General features: G+C 39.7%; 1 protein-coding gene across 1 annotated transcript; it reads right to left on the bottom strand.

Moving 5' to 3' along the window:
- Positions 1–786: 786 nt before the first annotated feature.
- On the bottom strand, positions 787–18,750 carry LOC131255520 (pleiotropic drug resistance protein 1-like). The gene is made up of 24 exons (XM_058256262.1): positions 18,163–18,750; positions 17,905–18,025; positions 17,240–17,328; positions 12,699–12,783; positions 12,128–12,287; positions 11,953–12,029; positions 7,956–8,009; positions 7,756–7,846; positions 7,351–7,652; positions 6,953–7,234; positions 6,487–6,803; positions 6,245–6,405; positions 4,440–4,543; positions 4,199–4,355; positions 3,975–4,100; positions 3,331–3,494; positions 2,922–3,254; positions 2,553–2,843; positions 2,339–2,422; positions 2,132–2,265; positions 1,813–2,040; positions 1,534–1,705; positions 1,194–1,448; positions 787–1,108 (listed from the first exon to the last, which is right to left on the bottom strand). The coding sequence occupies exons 1-24, from the start codon at positions 18,483–18,485 to the stop codon at positions 851–853; spliced, it is 4,368 nt and encodes a 1,455-aa protein (XP_058112245.1). The 5' UTR covers positions 18,486–18,750; the 3' UTR covers positions 787–850.
- Positions 18,751–23,129: the final 4,379 nt, after the last annotated feature.

The following is a 23,129-nucleotide window of genomic DNA, read 5'->3' on the forward strand; positions in this document are numbered from 1 at the left end:
TCCATACGTTTTCTTATTACTCGTTAAATGTCACGTGAGATACACATGGGGAGAATAGGGATAGATAGATGGCAACTTTGTGGTTAGGGGTGGCAATAGGTGGGGTTTCATTCAGCCAGGCCCAACCGATTTACTAAACATTTCAAGAATTTTGGACCAAACCCAACAAGCGACCCATTACCTTATGGTTGGATCCAATGCATCTATGAATTGAAAGGGCCGACTGATCAACACTGTAGTAAGCTGTTAGAATCAACAAGTGTTCAGATTGTCCATTTGAATAAATTGAAACCTTATTGGATGCAACTCAAAATACATGAAGCCCAAGCCCAACCTGACCTCACCCATTTAATTATAATTGGGTTGGGCTCGACCAAGTTGACCTGACTTAGTTTGACTGCACTTGGGTTTAAGGATGGAATATGGGGACTAAAGGTATGCCCAGCCTACACAATTATTGAGTAGGATCAGTTAAAAATGAAAAAAGAAAGCGCACTTAGTGTGCACCAAAAACCTATGGTTGCACATGTTTATCAAAATTGTAGATGAGAACAATTCAAAATGGACATTTTAAAAATTCAAATTTCCGACCAAGTAACTTTAAATGGTGGGAATTGTGGAGTCTAAAAGAACACAACAATGATCACTAAAGAGTAGTTGGGTCCCACGCCGGTCGGGCCCAGCTTATCACTGGTCAGCTGCAAGCAGGCAGCTCTAAAAGCAGCGTCAAAATAATATACTTTATTCAATTCAAAAACTCCAACGATGGATTGATATATAGTCAGTGAAGGATCATCATTCATCAACGGCTCTTGGGAAAAAAAAAAAAAAAACAGAAAAATAGCAATTCTTATCTTTTTTGGAAGTTGAATGTCCTAATCGAAATGGCAAAGATGAGTGCGAACACGACAGTGAAGATGATGTGCATGACGGCAACAACTCCCAGGAAATCATGCTTGAATCCAAAGTAACCCCTCAGGAGTGCTTTTATCGGTTCACCCGTAATGAGTGTATCATCTACATCACCGTACTGCGACGTAACCAGTCCATACATGGTCCATGCGATAGGGTCCAACCAGTAATACCATCTCCACCATACAGGAATCCTCTGCAATAAACTCAAAAAGCCCTTTTACCATCTAAGCTTTCTTACAAAGCTAGCAATTTACTGATGAGTAGAATTTCCAACTTACCGGTCTTGGAATCAGAAAGCCTGTGAAGATATTCCATGTCAGGTAGAATGCAATCGAAATGATGGCTGCAATGTTGTGATCGGGGGTGATGCCTACCGTCATCATACCAAAGTAAGTGAAGGTTAGAAGTATGAAGTACATGAAAAACATGTACCAAAGGAACTTGACAGCCGTCCATTCGTATCCAGTCATCGCATATACAATAGTCCCATACAACACGGCCTGCAGCAAGATGTATGGAAGCTCGATTGTGACCTGAAAATTTGGTGAAAACATTAAACAAAAAATCGATGAAACACTATTGCATCAGTTTATGTAAGACAATGCAGAAAGAAATTACCTGCCCGAATGCATACGGTAAAGCGGAATACATTCCGGCAGCTCTCTCTCTGTAAAAGACTGTTCGTTCAACAGCCACGACCGGCTGCACAGATGATGCATTTTGTATCCCGAGGAAGAGAGCAGCACTATACATGGAAGCCATCGAATTAAGCAGATCCTCTTGTCTTTGCCTGAAAATTTCCAACATCAAAATCATATTATCTTCAGTACCAATCTTAAAAGGGATTCTTCCTAGAGGAGGAGAATCTGGATCAATCTAGATATCCGAGTAGCTTACGTTTTGGAGCCGATATCCCAGAATATTGACCCGAATGACAAGGCTACGAAGATCGCGAACCAAGTCCTCACCGCCGTGTACTGCGTGTTGCGCCAGTATGACCAGTGTTGTTTCCAGAGGCAGGCCATGCATTGTGTGAAGAAGGGTTGTGAGTACTTGGTCGGAAAGTGGAGATCTCTAGAACCTGGAGGAGGTTTACTCAGTTCCTTAATCAGAGCTTTGTTTCTCCTGCAACAATTGCCAAAGTTGGTTATAGCTGAAGATATTCATGGTGTTTGAGTCCTAGACACATTCGAAAGACAGTCTCTTCCTGACCTACCTATACAATTCTGAGTTCTTGTATATCTCGGCAAAGTTAACCCCAAGAGCCTCTTCTTCTGCTGGTGAGGTCACCTCCAACATCCATGTTGCAGGATTATAACCGTCTTTTATCTTGCTAATCCCATTGATTCCCTTGATAAAATAAAACCCAAATCCATTAGCATTAAAACTAGGAGATCTAAGACTAGGGAATAGAATTCATTACCTCAAAGTAGTTTATCAGGTGGAAAGAATTGTGCCCAAGCGGACCCACGTATATTTCTTCACCCCCTCGCTTCAATAGGAGAAGCTGCAGTCGGGCAAGAAGCAGATCTCCAATGCATTAGCAGATTTAAAATAAAATAAAATAAAAAATAATTATAAAAAAAAAAAAAAGATGAGACAAAATCGCCACTTGTTTCATTTTCATCACCTCTTACCTCGTCGAAAGCTTCGAATATATCAATGCTCGGCTGGTGAATTGTGCACACCACTGTCCTTCCTGTGTTGACTGTGTTCCTCACCGCTCTCATCACAATTGCTGCCGCCCTTGCATCAAGTCCGGATGTAGGTTCATCCATGAATATTATGGAGGGGTTTGCAACAAGTTCAACAGCAATGGTCATCCTCTTACGTTGCTCAGTTGATAGCCCATTGACACCAGGCAACCCCACCAGCGAACCCCTCAAGGATGTCAGCTCTACGAGCTCCATGACTTCCTCGACGAACATCTGGGCCCACCACTTTACCAGTTAGCCAACACCCAAAAAGAGATCATTAAGAAACAGATGAGTATTGACAGCAGTGACCTTTCTTGTTGCGGAGTCAACTTCAGTGGGCAATCGAAGCCATGCAGAGTAGGTGAGAGATTCATGGACTGTGACATGAGGAGAGTGGATGTCGTTCTGTTCACAATATCCGGATATACGAGCAAACGTTTCCTGCTGCTTGGGATAGCCAGATATTGTGATGTTTCCCTCTATATATCCACCAGTCTTCCTTCCAGCCAACACATCCATTAAAGTAGTCTTACCGGCACCACTAACACCCATAAGGGCTGTAAGAACTCCTGGCCTGAAAGCTCCACTCACACCTTTTAGGAGCTCCAACCGATCTTCTGGAAAACCTTGAGATTTCATTTCCTGCAAGTTCACGTTTAATAAGAAAATTCACATGTTTGTGTTGAAGATGCAGAATTTAGCAGTAATCTGAAGCTACCTCTGGCATGTCTACAGAGTATCGGATATTATCAAAGGTGATTGAAAGAGGTGCAAATGGAAGAACCATTCCCTTTTTGCTCCCATTAGCACTGGAAATGGCTTCTGCTTGCAAAGAAAAAGACCCTTCTGAGATAGTGCCGTTCCTTGTTTCATTGTGTCTTGCTGTAGTTACATGAATTGATTTCATCAACAATCATGAAGCATAAACTATAGCAGACAATAGACACAAGTTGAACCTCAACTCCTTTGATTTTTAATTTGTACAAGTGCAACCAATGGGTTAATTATTCGGATCGATTATGTGATGGGTCCCCTTGCAAGAGGCCCATGCTCCAATGATCTCTCAAGTTGGAATATCTTTGGCCTTTTCCAGTTGAATATAATAGAACATTGCTAATTTACTTTTTTAACTGCCTATCTGTCGGCCGACCAACAAATTGAAAGATTAGGATTGCCATTGGAGGAGATTTTGGGGCATCGAAGGTGATAAAGGTGTCTTCAAACTTATAAAAAGGTAAGTCCATCCATGGTCTGAATCATTGAACCATGGGCCTCACTTGTAAAAACTGAAAATGTGAGGAGACTTATGTGTACTTGGTTATGAATCATATAATTTGTCATTGAGAAATGGACTGAGTTTACATTCTGGTCTGATGTGTTCCACATAGCTCTCTCTTCCGGCCATTGGCCCTGTAAGTTCCCCTGTTCTATTAGCATGTTTCTCCCTCAAGGCTTCTTCAGATAGAACTGCATGAGCTTTCCCAAATGCTGCAGCCATTTAAAACAAACAAGTTTAAGAAGCTGTGGAAATCTATAAGGATCTTCTAGATCGGAATGGCACACACATGAGGGAAGAGGATACTCACGGTTAAGATAATGAAGAGCCAGGGCACATATGGCATTGAATAGTAATACATAACCAACCAATGCACCTACACCGAGCCAATACCAATATGCATGAGGAAAGATTCCACGGGACTTCAGGAATTCCACTCCCAATGGTACCGTAGATCCTGGACGAAACTGTAAAATAGTGTCGAATCCAAAACTTGAGCTGGTTTCCTGCTAAAATGAAAATCTTTCTAACCATGTAAAAAAGAATCTTACATGGTTCCAACTTTTCCCAAGGAATTCATTGACAGAGATCGCATTCTGCGCATACATCAAGGGTGAGACCCAGTAGCCCCATTTCCACCATTTCTTCACATTTTCTGCACCCAAACAGAGAATGTTTAAGTAACATGTTGGGAAGTATGTTTAAGTAACATATTGGGAAGTACGTCGAGAGCATAGTTAGCATGGCACATTGCAAGAAAAATGGTACAATAAATGTTCAAATTTAATTTGGTCTTGAAAGTTGGAATTTCTCTATGTCTGAAGAATAATGTATATAGATAGTCGAGTGATGTTTTCTGCCTCTCACAAATCCTGCCTTTTCAAGTAATCCGCATATAAATCAGTCCATCTCTCCTAAAAATTGTCACTTTCTTCTCAATTTTGGGTGATGATCGCCAATCTCTATTTTTAAATTGCCCTTGTTTTTTTTTTTTTTTTTTAAAAAAATAAAAATAAAATGCGTTTGATTGAAAAAAAAAACAAAAGAGTGCTTAATTCAGTTTGACAAAAAATAAAATAAAAATCCCCCTCTTTAATGAAATATATGGAGTTTCAAATGTTTAATTCGTTATACGATATATATATATATATATATATATATATATATATATATATATACACACGGAAACTCTCACCTGCGAACTAGTTCGTACGTACTACATACGAACTTTTTTGAGAACCCATCATACGTGATGTGGATCCAAAATCTGAACCGTTCATGTGAAGTAGCACCTCGTGAAACCCCCCGGGACCAAGTTTTACTTTGATCTAAAACTTTTATGGGCCATGAAAAATGAAAACAGTTTCTTCCCTTAATTTGCATTTCTCTTTGCCATGGCCCACCAGAATTTTAGATTAGGGTGAAAATTTGTCACATGGGGTTTCATGGGATTCCGCATCACATGGACCGTTCAGATTAGACACCCATGACACGTGTGCAAAGGTGCGCACGTGCGTAGGTGCGCAGGGAAGCATGACTCTATATATATATATATATATATATATATTCCGTTTCCAACTCCTACAAGCGGTATGAAATAAAACTGACAAACCACTTAATATGGACTACCTACAAACTTTTTTGAGAACTCATCATATTTGATGAGTCTCGAAAATCTGAACGGTCCACATGAAGCAGAACCTCATGAAACCCCCTGGTACCAATTTTTACTTTGAACCAAAACTTCGGTGGGCCATAAAAATGCAAACAGTTTCTTCCCTTGATTTGAATTTCTCTTTTCTATGGCCCACCAAAATCTTAGATCAGGGTGAAAATTCACCCCCTAAGGTTTCATGGGATTCCGCATCTTATGGACTATTCGGATTCGACACCCATGACACGTGTGCAAAGGTGCGCACATGCGTAGGTGAGCATGCCTCTACACACACACACAGAGAGAGAGAGAGAGAGAGAGAGAGAGAGAGAGAGAGAGAGAGAGAGAGAGAGAGAGAGTTTTGCTAACTAGGGTTGGGAGTAGGTGCGGGGATATGCTTTTTTTCTTCTTTTTTTTTTCAACCTAACAAATATTCATTTGAAGTAGCACTTGGAACAAATGAAATACCTATTTTTGGTGTGTAATGGTAAAAAATGAATGATTAAAACCATGTGCGGTACCATTTCCCTTGCTGTCCCAAATACTTGGTAAATTCGACATGAGCCACCCCAGTGAAATATTCAATTGAATATGTAGGTGGGGATACTCCCTAATGCTTAGTCAACTAGTTCATATATCAGCAAAATGTAGTCAGGCATTTCATAAGTTTGCAGGAAAGAAGTTTTTATTTGTGCATCTTACCTCGAGACAAGAGGAACCCACCCAATGCCGTCACCAAAAGAAGTACAAAGGATCCAAACGTATTTGCGACGATCATGCTTCTCCCAAAAGCAGCAATGACTCGAAACAGTCCAGTGGCCATCTGGTTAGTGGCTAGAAGTATCAAATATTGTTTAAAAAACCTGCACCAAGCATTTTGCAGCGATAGCTTAGTAGTGATGCAATCAAGGGAATTTGAAATCAATTGCTTTCTTTGATCTTACCTCCCAGCATTTGGATCAAAGCCAATCACATAATAAGTGAGGCACACATAGATAGCAACTTCCACGATCGATATCGGAATCCTGAGGATCCATATAGGTAGGGAGTAGGCCCATGCAGGAAAGAAAAGGAGGTCTCTTTGCTTGTAGAAAACAGGAAGCTTTTGAATGGCCATGGCAAGCTCTGCAAACCCGTTGAACATAGATGTGAAAAGTGCAAGAAATAGAGCACCCGCAAAGATCCCACCATCATTTATTGTATCACGATGCATCTTGGTACGTAGGAAGACCGTCATTATGATTATTGCAACGAATATGAGCTGAGATAAGGAAAGAAAGCACAATTTAAGGTTGTTGCACCTGTAGAGAGAGAGAGAGAGAGAGAGAGAGAGAGAGAGAGAGAGAGAGAGAGAGAGAGAGAAGCTCTTGGAATTAAAGAGAGCAGAATTCAACTAGTGAAGTTACTCACTTGCGACATTTTGAAGATGAAGACGAACGAGTTCCTCTTCATTAGCAAATATTCTCTTGAGGTGCAGGCCTTCAATAGTTCCCTCTTGCTAGCACCAAATTGGGAAATTGTTAGAGCGGCAGGATGGCTCTTGCTCTTGTCAAATGGGATGGCGAGTTTGTCTCCTAATCTCTTGCCAACATGGAATGACTGGAACGCCTCCGCGAATGCCTTGACAGGAATGTAACTGTAAGGCTCATCTTCCTTTACCCAATACTGTTGTTGATCTTTCCTTGACGTAACCTGTTTACTCAAAATAGGAATCAGTATTGGCCACTCCATGTTATAACATTTTAGATGCATTTGGAAGTAAGTCAGGACTCAATGTTCAGTTTGATATTTGGAGTTGGGAAACTTACTTCTTGTAAAAAATCTGCAACACCTTTTCTCTCAGGGCATTTGAAGCCCATGAATTCAAAGAACTCGAGCACATTCTCACGAGGCCCCTGATATACAATTTGCCCCTCCGATAGAAGAATAATGTCATCGAAGAGGTCATAAGTCTCTGGTGCTGGCTGGAGCAGAGAAATAATGGCTGTTACATTGAGAATGTGAATGGATTGCCTGAGTGCATTCACAATCTGAAAAGTAGTGGAGCTGTCTAGACCGGTGGATATCTCATCCATGAACAACGCCCTGGCAGGTCCAACAAGCATCTCCCCTTCACAGTAGAAAAGAAAAGTATGTGCATAAGATGCTAAGGAAGAAGAAATGACCCAATTCTCATATTACATTCTCAATCATTCTTATGGTGTCTGTTCTACCTGTTGTTACACGCTTCCTTTGTCCCCCAGAGATTCCCCTCAACATTTCATCTCCTACCAGGGTATCAGCGCAGACTTCTAGTCCTAAAATCTGTAGTTTTGAGAGGAACATAAAATAAAGATAATTTTTAGGATTCTGAAATCCTCCAAATGTTAAAGCTCTGTGAAAAATGATGCTTTTCTTTATTCATAGTACATACCTTAATAATGTAATCAGTAACTACACTAGCCTCTTCCCCTGGCAATGCTGCTGCCTGCAGAAATAGGTAGAAAATATCCATATCGTCATGTAGATAAAGGCAGGACATGCAAAATTAGAATTCTAGAATTATTGTTGTGAATCCGAAAGCCGGAAATGTTACTTTTCGACTCTCAAATCCGGTGCCGACAGGGGTAAAAAATGATTTGATGTAAGAGGAATGAGATATGTAATCATTTGTTTTGGAAGAGAGTGAGTAGAAAAGAGAATGAATGGAAGTTGTAGGAATGGGTTATATGTAAAGGTGCATGATGATGTGTAAAGGTCCATGGTGATGTGGAAAGGTGAAGTCAAAGTCTCTCATTTGATCTTTGGTTAACATTTGACCCTTGTATACTACAATAAGGTGTATAGTACTACGACTCTCCTCCTTGGCTATCGGCACATGTGCCATTGGATACGTGTGCAAGGACTTGGGGTCTACACATGAGGGGTCTAAATGAGCATGTGCAACGCGCCAAATCATTGGTAACATGGCCGGACAGTGCCAGGAACTCCTGAGTCCCATAATTATGGGATTACATTGACAGGTCAGAAGTTAAACAAAACATAGAAAAACAATTTCCCAAGGTTTTACTTTGTGCTTGGATCTATTTAATTTGATATATAGCTCATTAGAACAAGCTTCATATCTTTAATGAAGTGGTGAAGAAATGAACAAGGGATGTGGTAAAGACCATGAGATACACTCATGTTGTGGCCTAAAAGCCACTCGATAGATGCACACCAGTTTTAAAACAATATTTTGAGTTTTGATGATGAAAAGAGCTATATAATTGATGATGGCATCAAGGATGAAGAAATCACATGAGATGTTTGGGTAATGGTGATCTACAAAATCTTTGGACAAAGAAGATGGTGCTTTAGCACATGACTTATGATAAATGTGTATCTTTTTATTAACACCATTTTTCTAGGATATAAATTGATCCAATGGAGGCAGTAAATTGTAGAATTATGGCAAAATAAGGCAAACCATGGTAAGTAGTGTTACAACATCATCAACCACCAAAGAATGGCCCAAAATAATGATAGTTTCAAGTTATTACTGTTAGAGTAAGTGTGTGCTTTTACTTTTACTCGATGCTTCCTCAGGTCAACATTTCACTCGTATTATTATGCTTTCAACAAAATAGGTTAGGGAGATCATTTTTCTTCTTAACACACGGTATTCTTCATATCTCTTTCTTACTCTTCAATATGGTATCAGATGTTGGGTTTTCTTAGCCTAGTTTGCACCTTCCCCTTCTCTCCTCTCTTTTGTTCCTCTTGTTTTCCTCATCTTTGCTGACAGCAGCTACCACCGACGACACTAACAGAAGAATTTCTGATAGGCACCAGCATTGCTGCCAATAGTAACAGTGGTGGCATTAGTGCTGGTACCCTTGAGCCTTTTGTGGGTCCAATAGATGTAGCCAAACCCCCCACTTGGAAGCCTCCTGTCGCATCTCTTCTTTGTTGTGACCTCTGACAATGCATCTTAAATCCATACTTCACTAAGATCAGAATGTCACCAACAAGATTGTGGCTCCATCGAATGCTGGTATGTTGTGATTTGGGTTCCTTCCAATTGTTTGTGGTTCGGCCCTCTTCGTAATATTTTTTCCTAGTTATACAGATTGTAAATATTATTGGCATGGTGATTAGAAAAGAACCAGAGTTGGGGGGCTAGTTATCTAGATCAACACCCGGGATTCATAATTACCACAATGAAGCTTGATGGAGACAACAATTTGAACTCGTCGTGGTCGGCCAAGATGTTAGCTGGAAGAAATTGGGGTAATATCATTGGCATCAAGAAGAGCCAAAAGTAGGTGATCCATCCCATGAAGACTAAGAAAATGAAAATCTTACAACGGTGTTCTGTTTGCTCAGCCTAGAATTAATTGGAGGATTGCTGTTATGTACGATGACCAAAGAAATTCAGGACATTGTTGTGGACGTTGTTATGATCTTCACCCTTGGCTTCTCCGAAGCTCAAGAGTGGAACTAACATTGTCAAGCCTGAGGGGGATCTTTCCATCATTGACTCAATGTCTAACGCTATTAGTGAACTTTGCTTCTCTTTCTGCTGCTAGTACATCAACTGATCAAACAGGTACATCTACAAACCATATGTCAAGATCCATATCTCGTCCATTTACGTCTTGGAATTCTGATTCCACTGATCACATGGTATGTTAAGAAGGTAACTACTCATGCTTATATTTTCTCATCGTATTAAATTAGTTGATGGATCTTATTCTTTTTTTTTTTTTTAAAGTATCTTATCCAGTTCCATTTTATTGTTTAGGATTTGCAAATCAAGAGGAGAATTAGTGGTATTTGAGGTTCAGGGGTCGCATTGTATCTACTTGATGTTGGTGATACTCCTATTGCTTGCGTCTCTAAGTCTAGTCTCAACAATAATTTGCAGTACAACTTTAGCATACACATATGGGTCATATGTCAGTTTGGTCCCTTATGATTTTATTTCCAAGTAAATTTCATTAGAATGTTAGATTTCAATGTGATACGTGTGGAACTACATATCAGGTTAGTGAAAATAAAAGTGTTGCTCCTTTTTACTTTGTTCACTCTAATGTGTGGGGGGCTGCCCCTGTTCTTTCTGTTTCTAGATTTATATATTTTATCATATTTGTTGATGATTATTCTTGTTTTACCTAGGTATATCTTTAGAAAAATAGAAGTGGAGTGCTATTAATTGTAAAAATTATTTGATAAAATGGTCTATACTCTCCTTGGCACCTGGATTAGAGTCTTAAGTCTGACAATGCTAATGAATATACATGACATATAAGTACTGGTCCATAGGTCATGCTATATGTTGAAGCTAAGTACTGGTCCATGGGTCATGCTATATGTGAAGTAATTTGGCTTTAGTCTCTTCTTTGTTATCTTCGAGTTGAGGTTTTTGTGCCCATTTCACATTATTGTGATAACCAAGTTGCGCTTCATATTGCGTCTAGCTAATCCAAGAAAGCAAATCAAGATGGATTGTTATTTTATCCTTGAGAGGATATCCTCTAAGTTGATTTCTATGTTCAATGTTCATTCCAAAGATTAAGTTGCCGACATTCTTACCAAGGCCGTTCACTCTTCTCACCTTCATGATCTTATGGGTAAGCTAGGCATGTTTGATATCTATACTCCAGCTTGAGGGAGATTGGAGTATGTGTGTTTTTACTTTTACTTTATGACCCCCTCAGGACACCATTTCATTTATATTATTATGCTTGTATTAATTTAGGGAGATCATTTTTCTTCCTAACACATGATTTTCCCCAAATCACTTTCTCCCTTCTCTTTGATAGAAGTGAATGTTTGAAGAAGACCCCTCATAAGAGCACCATACTTCTAACTCGGGGATGAGATCCCTCTGGTGGGAGAGACCAATGTTGGTAGAAAATGGGGGCCATGTAAGAGTAATAATTTATATTATTATACTTTATGACCCCCTTAGGACACCATTTCATTTATATTATTATGCTTGTATTAATTTAGGGAGATCATTTTTCTTCCTAACACGTGATTTTCCCCAAATCACTTTCTCCCTTCTCTTCGATAGAAGTGAATGTTTGAAGAAGACCCCTCTGGTGGGAAAGACCAATGTTGGTAGAAAATGGGGGCCATGTAAGAGTAATGCTCTGGGATTATCATGACTCACATAAACTAGTGGAAAGCCGAAGAAACACCATAAAATATTTTTTCATGAATATTTATATAGTGATTTCCAAAGGTATAATGTCATCTTCTAGTGGCGATGGAATGAATTATCATCCATAAAACACTTTTTTAAGGCCTCTCTCTCTCTCTCTCTCTCTCTCTCTCTCTCTCTCTCTCTCTCTCTCTATATATATATATATATATATATATATATATATATATATATATATCAAGAATAGTTATTTCGCAAATAAAAGCTACTTGTTTCTCACCTTCATGAAGACATCGATATCAGGATCCGGTTTAATATTTGATTCCTTCTCTCTTCTCGACAACTCTTGCAACATTTCTGTATATTGTTGTGAAAAAGGAAACAAGCAATTAAAATTTTGTGAAATTATCTTGATATGGTTTTGTAAAAAATAAAATAAAATCATATTGTCTTACCATAACTAGTTCCAACTCCCTGACACCTTGCAGAGAAAGCCAAGGTTTCTCTCACAGTCATTTCCCCTATGTGGACATCATACTGACTGATGTAGGCAGCAGTCCTCTCAGCTACAAACTCTCCTAGTTCATGACCATTGTAAGTCACTCTCCCCGAAACCTGATATTTCAAAAAAAGGGGAAAAAAAACAAAACAAAACAAACACCTCATGTGTGTACATGAAATGATTCTCAAGAATGATTGAAAGCATGGGACCGTTTGATAAGCAGGAATCCATGGTGAAGGAAAGGAATTTGTGATCATGAATTTCCCCACTAGAGAAATTCATAGAATCCAAAATAAGGGGTTCGTTTGACAAGTGAAAATCCTAAATTTGGTAGACAATGGTCATCTTATAACAGCTGTTGGAGAATTACCATTGATGCTATGCCCAATGATTACTGTGTGAAATCTACGACATTCCTTGCATGCCAAACAGCACGAAACATCCCATCAGGGGTTAAATATTTTCTTTTTTATTTGATGGGTTCCTAATAAAAATGGCCATAAGAAGAAATGCAATGTTTCTACCTTTAAATCTGAATCAAGCTTCCCCGCCAAAGCTAACAGCAATGTGGTCTTCCCTGCGCCCGGAGGGCCTAAAAGCAAAGTCAATCTGCAAGATTACATGGACAAAACTATTAATTGTTCAAGCATAGAATCTTTACATTATATCAAAACACAATTCACCATTTGCTATAAGTGTGTATGTGTATGTGTGTGTAACGAGTCATGCTCACCTACGCATTGGTTATCATGAAAACTCAGGAGAACTTTTTGAGAACTCATCTAGCGTAATATGAACCTAAAATATGAACGGTCCATGCGATACAATGCCCCAAGAAACCCCTGGGCCCAACTTTCACCCTCATCCAAAACTCTGGTAGGCTGTAACAAAAAGAGAGGCAAATCAAGGGAGGAAAATGTATTCTTTCTGCCATGGCTCACCAAAGTTTGTGATCAGGGTAGAAGTTGAGCCTTAGGGGTTTCATGAGGTGCCGCATCACGTATTCCGTTCAGGTTTTATTTTCACATCCCGTGAGATGAGTTCTCAAAATTTCTCACAAGTTCTTGCGAGAACTTGTGTGCATGTGAGCATTTCACTATATATATATATATATGTGTGTGTGTGTGTGTGTGTGTGTGTGTGTGTGTGTGTGTGTGGGTTGGGGGGAATGGTACTATGAGGTCGACCTCATGGGAACTTCCCATGAGGTTGAGTTGTGTGGGCCCCACCGTGATGTGTGTCGAACATCTACCCCATCAGTCAGATGCACCATTCCATGATAGGCCACGGTCTTAAAAATCATGTCAATCCATGACTTGAGTGGGCCACATCACATACAACAGCTGAGAGGGGTTACTCTCCCATTAAAACATTTATAATCATTTATTATGCCCACCAAGATGTGGTTCACAAATCCAAACCATCCATTGTGTGTCCCCCTTGGATGAGGGGTCAGGCCAAGTTTCAAATGCATCCAAAACTCAAGTGGGCCCCACCAAGTACTTTTATATGTTTTATGCATGTATTCACATGATTTTAGATGATATGGCCCACCTGAGTTCCATATACGGCTGATTTTTGAGATTCCCATAACCTAAAAGGGACCCATCAAATGCATAGTTTTGATGTTCAACACACATCACGGCAGAGCCCACACAGCTCGACCTGATGGGAAGTTCCTATAAGGTCGACCTTATAGTACCATTTCCCTTATATATATATATATACGCGAACGGTAGAATACAAGAGCTATCCTGATAAAACATGTGGAACCTCATCCCGATTTTTTTACAATCCACCACGATGTGTATTTGAAATCCACTTTGACTAATACATTTTCCATCCCATATTAGGCCCAAGGCAAAAAAATTGGACTGACTCATGATTCAGGCAGTACAAGTACACCAAAGCAAACAATTAGAAGAAAAACTTCTAATGGTGATTTTTTTACAGGGCCTACCATGATGTTTATATGAAATTTACACAATCATTTAGATGTTATACAACAATTTAAGCCTAGAGCCAAAAAAATCAAGCCCATCCATGATTTAGTTTGGCTACACCAAGGAAAATAATTTGGAGGGTGGGCGTCGCCCAGTATACTATTTCTAATTGTGAGGTCCACCTAAATCACGGACATGATTTTATTTATTTATATTTATTATTATTATTTTTACTTGTACCTAAAATTAGGCCACTCATTTGATGGTTAGAATGAGTGTTTGAAATTTATGATAGTAGGGCTCACCAGAGTTAGACCACCTAATTTTGGTGAAGGATAGGGATTGCATGCTTACTTGCCAGTAGAAAGCTATGCGGGTGCACCATGATGTATGTGTTATATCCACGTCGTTCATCCATTTTGTTGGATTATTTTAGGGCATAAATATAAGTGGGACAAATCTAAATCTCAGGTGGACCACACCACAAGAAACAGTGGTGATTTCATGCCTACCGTTGGCTCGAGACTTTAGATTGGAGCTTTCCATGAGGTTGAGCTATGTAGGCCCCATCGTGATGTGTTAGACATCCAAACCGTGCATTTGGCGGGTCCCCTTTAGGCTATAGGACATCCTAAAACTTAGTTGTATTTGGAAATCAAGTTGGCCATGCCATCTGAAACAATATGAAATCATGCCTAAAACATCTAAAACCACTTGGTGGACCCGTCTAAGTTTTGGATACAACTCAAACTTGGTGTGACCCTGCATCCAAGTGGGACACACACAATAGATGGGCTAATGGGCTAAATGTCTGAACTACATCTCAGTAGGCATTATAAACGACCATGAAAATTTCAATAAGTAGGAATCTACTCTCAATTGTTGTATCCGTTGTAGGCTACCTATGTCATGGATTAGCCCGAGTTTTTGGTCCATGATCCACCATGGAACAGTGCATCTGATTGATGGGGTGGATGTTCGACATAGATAGTGGTGAGGCCCATATAGCTTGACCTCATTGGAAGATTCATGAGCTCCATGGGGCCCACTGTGATGTGTGATGGACATCCATCCCATTAATTAGATGCACCCTTCTATGGTGAGCTATGGGCTTAATAAAAATTAGGCCAATCCATGACTTAGGTGGGCCACATCATAGACAATAATTGAGAGTAGATGTCTACCCATTAAAATCTTCTTGATTGTATATAAGGCCAATTATATGTGATTTAGACATACAGCCTATCCATTGAACCAGTTCTCATGAGAACTTTTGAATAACTCATTTCACATAATGTGGGCACAAAATTCAAACTATCCACTAAATGAGTCATCTCATGAAACCCTCAAGGCTCAAATGTTAGCCCCATCTAAAATTTTGGTGGGTTATGGTAAAGTGAGATGGCAATATCACCCTTGATTTTCACCTGGGAACACCTGAGTTACAAAACAACGTGATTTTTTGCCCAATCCTTTATTTAAGTTAGATGAAGGGCTTGTATGGCCTAGATTGCATATACACATCACGTGAGTTGAGTTCTAAAAACGATCCTGTGAATTCTTATGAACAGTTGTTCTAGGAATATGAGATGAGTTCTCAATAAGTTATCAGGAGTTTTCAAAAAGTTTTCACAAATTCTTGTGAACAACCTATCAGTCTCTCATATATATATATATATATATAGAGAGAGAGAGAGAGAGAGAGAGAGAGACAGAGAGAGAGAGAGAGAGAGAGTCCACTGCATACCAGTCCTCACGAATGCTCATGAACAACCTATCAGTCTCTCATATACGGACGCGGATTGCATCCTATCAGGGCTCTGTGGGGCCGACCTTGATGTAAGTATTTTATCCACGCCGTTCATCATTTTTCTCAGATAATTTTAAATTATGATCCAAAAAATGAGCCAGTTCAAGGAGTTAAATGTACCACAAAGTGGGGATTTAACGTATACCATTGAAAACTTCTTGAGAGCTGGAGAAGTTTCGGATCAAGCTGATATTTGTGTTTTCTCTTCATCCACGTCTACATGACCTCATGAATAAGTTGGATGGTAAAAAAAAAAATAAATCATGGTGGCCCTTAGAAAAGTTTCAATGGTAGGTGTCATTATCACTACTGCAGCTTCCTTTGGTGTGGTACATTGGAGCTGTGGACCTGCTTCATTTTTAGGATCATACCTTAAAATGATATGAGAAAAGGGATAAATGGCATGGACAAAATAATTACATCATGGTGGGCCCCACGGAGCCCTCGTCTGCAATCCACATCCCTCGTATACATACATAGAGAGAGTCCATTGCTCATCAGAACTCATGAGAACATTTTGAGAACTCTTCTTGCATGATATGAGCACAAAATCTAAACCATCTATGTAATAAGGCACCCCATGAAACCCTTGGGGCCCAACTTTCACCCTTATCCAAAACTTTGGTGGGCCTTCGTAAGGAGAGGAGAAATAAATGAAGGAAATTATTTTCTTTTTCCATGGCCCACTAAAGTTTTGGATCAGGATGAAAGTTGGGCCTAAGGGGTTTCGTGGGTTCATTTATCACATGGTAGACGATTAAGATTTTGTGCTCATATCATGTGAGATGAGATCTCCAAAAGTTTTCACAAGTTCTTGTTAAAACTGATGCTCAAAACTGGTGCCCATGTGAGCATGTCCCCTCTAATATATGGGATGTACCAAAAATAAATCATATTTGGAACTCCGGTGGGCCATACCATCTAAAACCATGGGAAATAAAACCTAAAACATCTAAAAGCGCTTGGTGGGGTCTACCTGAGTTTTGAAATGGACTGAAATTTGGTGTGACCAGTCATCAAAGTGGGACGCATACAATATGTAGGCTGGATGTCTAAAACACATCTCATTGGGCCCTATATACAAGAAGGTTTCAATGGTTGGGCACCCACTCTCAACTATTGCCTATGATGTGGCCCACCCAAGTCATGAATTGGCCTGGTTTTTAAGCCAATGGCTCACCATGGAAGGCTGCGTCTGATGTCTGTTACACATCACGGTAGGCCCCACAGAGATAGACCTCATGGGAAGCTTCCCATGAGGTCGACCTCAGAGTACCTTTTCCCACACACACATATATACTTCACGTCTTACCTCGAAGGCCTGATGATCCCACTGACATCACGAAGGATTGATAATGGTCTCTTTCTACTAGGAAGAATATGGAGATAGTTCAAGAACCCCTTCAAAAATCCAAATAACAATTTAACAAATCAGTACAATTTATGAACACCTAAATCTACACGTTTATATTCTCCACGAGTGTGCGAATTCGATGGATTGCATCATCCTCAAATTAAGCATAGGCATCGTATCCTTGCGAATTGAGTTGGGACAAGTTGGCTGCCTGACTCGGTTATCTGGACCGTTGATCTGACCGGATCCAAAGTGAGTATATGCCCCTAAAATCTCCCGGTTGGTGGCATGAATTCTTTGAATCTACGGTTTTCTTTTTCTTATTGAATGTGGGTTATTGCTGAATTATCCTCAATGATGGTGTAGGATTGTTCAATCACGAGTGGTTTTGAGGCTGTTTGGATTGATGGAAAAACAGGATTCAACCATGGAAAAAGGAAATTGATTGCCTCGTATGTGATGGTTTCCCTCATTTCTGAAAGGCAAGAACACCATGGATTCCCAGCAGATCAACAGGCCGGAGTACCCACACTGCGGTGGGCCCCACTTGTCCAGCTTTAAGCGTTGAAGATTCTTCTCATTTCCTTATTCTCGAAGTTCAAATAGTTCTTTGTGTGAATTACCTCTACAATATTAGTAATGAAGTTGAGGAATGTAGGTAAAGCTCGGCTGCCGACGTAAGCTTCTGCGTCAATATTTAGATGCTCGAATCGAACTTCGATTGTCGGAAGTTCAATTCCAACTCTAAGAGGAAAATCAAGAAAGAAACAGAAGTTACAAACTTTGATAGAAGAACTCAAGCAGTCTAAAAACCAAGATAGATTGAGAATAGAAAATTAGGAAAAAATTAAAAAACATGTAAATAATTCAATGGTTCTTACTGATCAATGCGGTTCCTCAGCTTCAACAGGAACTTCTCATTGTCCTCCTCTGCAACTTTAATCAATCTATCCAACAAAATCTTCTTCTCCTGATATCCAAGACTCTGAATATCGACTTCCCTGAGTTCCCCTGGTGCAACAGTCAGTATTCCTTTCCTCAAACGATCGTACGTCGGCAGTTTCTCGAGAGCGGCCCATTTCAGAGCTTCTTCATCATCCTCCTCACGACGCGACCTTGAGAAAACATCAGATGTCGTGTTCCTCCATATTGAGGAACTGTTTCGTCGCGTACTACTGACACTGTACAGATCACCACTATCCATTTAAACCAACTTAAAACTCCGATGATAGCAAAACTAATGAAAATTCTTTTGAGTTTGAAGCAATAAAACTCAACAACTTGATGTCTATGGATCGAACAAGCCGCGATAAAGTGATGGGTTTCTTTTCATTTTAACAATTTCTTTTGTGACAGAGAAATGCAATTCTCTTTCTTGATGAATTGGAGCAAAATATCAAAAGTAAAATATCTTGGATTTTCTTGGGAAGGGAGTTGAAATGACGCTTCCGGAGCTCGAGTAAAGGGTCTTGATGTATTGAAATGAGAGAGAGAATTATATATAGAATTGGAGAGCAGTTTTTAGTGGTGGGTCTGCATTCGGATGAAATGGACTTAAGAGCGACGGCTGAAAGTTTTAATTCCCGGTACTGTTTTTTTTTTTTTTTAAAAAAAAAAAAAACTTCTTCTAGAAGAGAGAACTTTGCTCGGATAGACTCCTGTCATAGTTCACCACTATTTTAAAAAATGGTGGTGATTATTTGACCGTACATATAGCATAGTTGGTCCACAATCCAGACCGTCCAAATCGCTGACTCAGTTGTTTATGGAGCAAGACCCAGAAAATTACACAGACAAGATGATAGTAACCATCTAATTTTGTCATTGGAATTTGACCATTCAATATTATACTTTTAACCATCCATTCAATAGCCACCAATTATAACCATCCATTCAATAGCCACCAATTGAATGATTAGGATTGATTGATGAATGTGATTTTATAGGTGTACTCCCTCTGCAATAGAGTTGGCCTTGATTACTTAGCTTTTTTCCTCTCTCTCTCTCTCTCTCTCTCTCTCTCTCTTCTTCTCAAACTGTTTAATTTGCACTCGAGGGGTGGTTGGCATGCGTGAAAAGTTCACTTCATACAAAGATGTTCATGTTCATAAAGTCCAATTGACATTGAGAATTTGCATCACTTCTCGCTGAAATCTTTGTTTTTTAAGGTCTGTTTCGATTCAAGGAAAGAATATATAATTTTCCGTCAAATTAATTTTTTATTGTTTGGAAGGCCTTTCCCCGTGAGAATATGTGGGGCTATAATTTTCTATTTCTCTTGTTGAAAATTAAATCTATTTTTTCACCTTACCTCTATAATAGACATTTTTCCATGTAAAAGTAAAATAAAAATTTCAAGAGTTAAACCATATATGTTTCATCTATGTTTAATAATCTTATATATTCACCAGTATTACCCCTAATCTGATTAAGTCCTTGTGTTTGGATACCGTCATTGCAGCATTTGCCATTAGGACCTTGCAGCCGCATTTGGTGGTTCCTGACATGGTACAAAAATGGATATTTCTATTATAGTTTAGTGATTTGGATAATACCATTACGGCATTACATATACATGTCGAAAGTATGCTAGCAATGAAAAGGACGCCAATGCCATCATTTCACATAAAAAATCAGTAAGCCCCACATCTAATTAGCAGGCAAGACGCTTTTTTCATAAGACGACATTAAAGATGCAAGGGGTATTTTAACCTTGGCAATTTTTATCCCTTGCACCTCATATATATAAATCCAACCACATATCTCAATGCAACATGTAACATTGTTCATCTTCAATTACTTTATACATACCATGACAATGTGCCACTGTGCACGAGTGCGGCACTCTTAGTTTTAAGTACCATAATGTCAACATGTTCCATATGTGCTGGTACCGCTTCAAACACCTCACATGTGCCGTGAGGTGTTCACTTTCAAGCATCCCACATATTTTGTGTATGCATGTGCAATTATTTATGGGTGCCAAATGTGCCGATATCACATAATCCAATAATAGTTAGTAATCCCTTTTTTTAAAGAAAATTTTCATTTTGTCAAACAATAAATTTAAAAATAGATACAAAATTTCTAGAAAATTAAAATTTTATAAAAATAAAAATAAAAATAATAACTATGTTTACTTCCTCACAAATTTTTAAAAGTAAGGTTTTCCACTTTTTCTTTTCCCATGCATTTTATAATTCCAAACAAAATGTACTGTGGGAGCATATATTAAAGTGGTGAGTTGGGGCACATATGCTAACATGGCACAGCATGCGTAAAATTCAGGCCATGGAACAAGTGGACCCTAAAAATGCGAGTCAGGCCGTGTTCTACTGGGTTGCATCCGTTAGAGCACGGATTAGCCGTGAGCATTTTTGAAAGCTTTTATCTAATTTTTCCAAGGACACCTGTATTCCAGCCTTTCCTTTGGAAGCCCTTGTCCATGGACAAGATCACAGCCAAAATGCAGGAACGACGCATGCATCCCTACAGCTACAATGAGGGATTTTGTTTTTTTTTTTTTTTCATGATCCTAATAATCCTTTTTCTGATTATTTCTTTGAGCCGTACAATGCCACACACGTACGTGTATAATGCAGCTCATGTATAGGCCACCACATGTACCGACATGGAACATTAGTACAAGATCCGATCCATCCATCAGAAGAGTCCCACCATATAGATGCCCGGGCCTAACAATAAGATCCGTCCATTCATCAGGCAGGCGACATCTACGAAACAAATTTACGGCTGAAAAAATTTATGGTGAGAGTTCTCGAACCCATCCACTTGACTTCTGGGCAAGAAAATATATATGCCATGCGGCACATGTGGTGGCGTGTGGATGGTATGGCTTTGTACACGCGTGCAGGCTTAGCAAAGGTCTATTTTTTTATATTCTCTTTATTCCGTATCGCTTTAACATGACATGAGATTTATCAAATGGTTGGTTGGTAGACACTCTTTTAGGAAACAAGAAAACAAAAGCATGCCTCGCACCATCTCTACACCTTCACGTTTTCTCCTGATTAAATATGCCACGTGACATTCACTTGAAGCCAGTTGGACCACGCTCAGATTAGGAAGTCACCGGGCGCGGATTAATTACTACCCCCGCCTGTTTGGAGCTCCGATGGGCACTGAGTTGCCACCGTGATGTATGCGTTTTATCCACACCGTCCATCCACCTTTCCATATCATTTTAGATTATGGTACCAAAAATAAAAAAATATCCAGTGCTCAATTAACCACACAATGGAGATTAAATTCCTACTGTTGAAAAATTCTTAGGGACCACGGAAGTTATAATATTTGTTTTTTCACTTCATCCAGGTGTATATGATTATATACACAGGTTGGATGGAAAATAAACGAAACGGTGGACCTTATGAAGGTTTTCAATGGTGAGCGTCCTCAGCACCGCTGCTTCCTGTGGTGTGGTCCAGTTGAGCAGTGTACCTGCTTTATTTTCGGTCAAGTAATCTTAAATGATAGATAAAAATAGATGAACGGTGTGGATAAAAATTATACATCACAGTGGACCCTCAGTGGCCATCTGAGCCTCCGCCTGTCCTGAGCTCCGAACAGGCGGGGTAGTACCTAATCCGCCTCCCTGCTGACGGACGCGGATTGCGTCCAACCCCCGCCCGGACGGTGATCCGTCCGGGCAGGGCTCTGTGGTGCCCACTATGATGTAAGTGTTTTATCCACTCCGTTCATCGTTTTTCTCAGATCATTTTAAAATATGATACTAAAAATGTGGTAGGTTTAATTCTTAATTGAACCACAAAGTGGGGATTGAACTTCTACCATTAAAAAGTTCTTGAGAGCTGGAGAAGTTTCGGATGAAGCTTATATTTGTTTTTTCACTTCATCCACGTCTACATGACCTTATTAATAGGTTGGATGGTAAAAATACATCACAGTGGTCCTTAGAAAGGTTTCAACGGTAAATGTCATATCACTGCAGCTTCCATTGGTGTGGTCCACCGGAGCTATGGACCTGCTTCATTTTTAATACAAGATCATAAAATGGTCTGATAAAATCAGTTAACAGCGTGGATAAAACACTTACATCACATTGGGCCCCACAGAGCTCTGCCCGGACGGATTACTGTCCGGACGGGGGTAGGACGCAATCCGCGTCCCCCTGCTGACAGACTCCCTGCTGAAATCGGATTGCGTACAGTACGCTATTATCGTACCGAGTAAACTCAGTTGGGTCCCGTGAATGTATGTAGTCTATCCACGCCGTCCATACGCTGTTCCATATAATTTAAGGGATTGAGCCCAAAATTAAAGAATATATAAAGATCAAGCCGATCATACTACAGGAAACAGTGGGAATTATGATTTCCACCGTTGAAACCTTTTCAGACCCCACAGTGATGTTTATTTTTCATCCAACCTGTTCATAAGATCATACAGACATGGATGGAGGGAAAACATAAAAATAAGCTTGATCCAAAACTTCTGTGCCCTCAAGAATTTTTCAACGGTAAATGTTCAATTCACACTGTTTCCTGTGGTGTGGTCCATTTGACCGTTGGATATGCTTCATCTTTGGACTTGAACCCTAAAATTATCCCACAAATGGGATGGACAGAATGGATAAAATACATAAATCATGAACCTCACAGAGTTTACTCAGTACGCTAAGCGTAGCATACTAAGTTACTCTCAGTACGCAATCCGCTTCCCTCGCTACCGAAGTGACGTCACCAAGTTTCGTGGGCCCACTATGATGTATGTGTTGTATCCACACCATCCGTCCATTTGAAAATATCATTTTAGGGCATGAGCCAAAGCGATAGATCCAAAGCTGTATTCCACTCCACGATAGAAA

The sequence above is a fragment of the Magnolia sinica genome, chromosome 1, assembly GCF_029962835.1.
Source record: "Magnolia sinica isolate HGM2019 chromosome 1, MsV1, whole genome shotgun sequence".
Classification (NCBI taxonomy): Eukaryota; Viridiplantae; Streptophyta; class Magnoliopsida; order Magnoliales; family Magnoliaceae; genus Magnolia; species Magnolia sinica.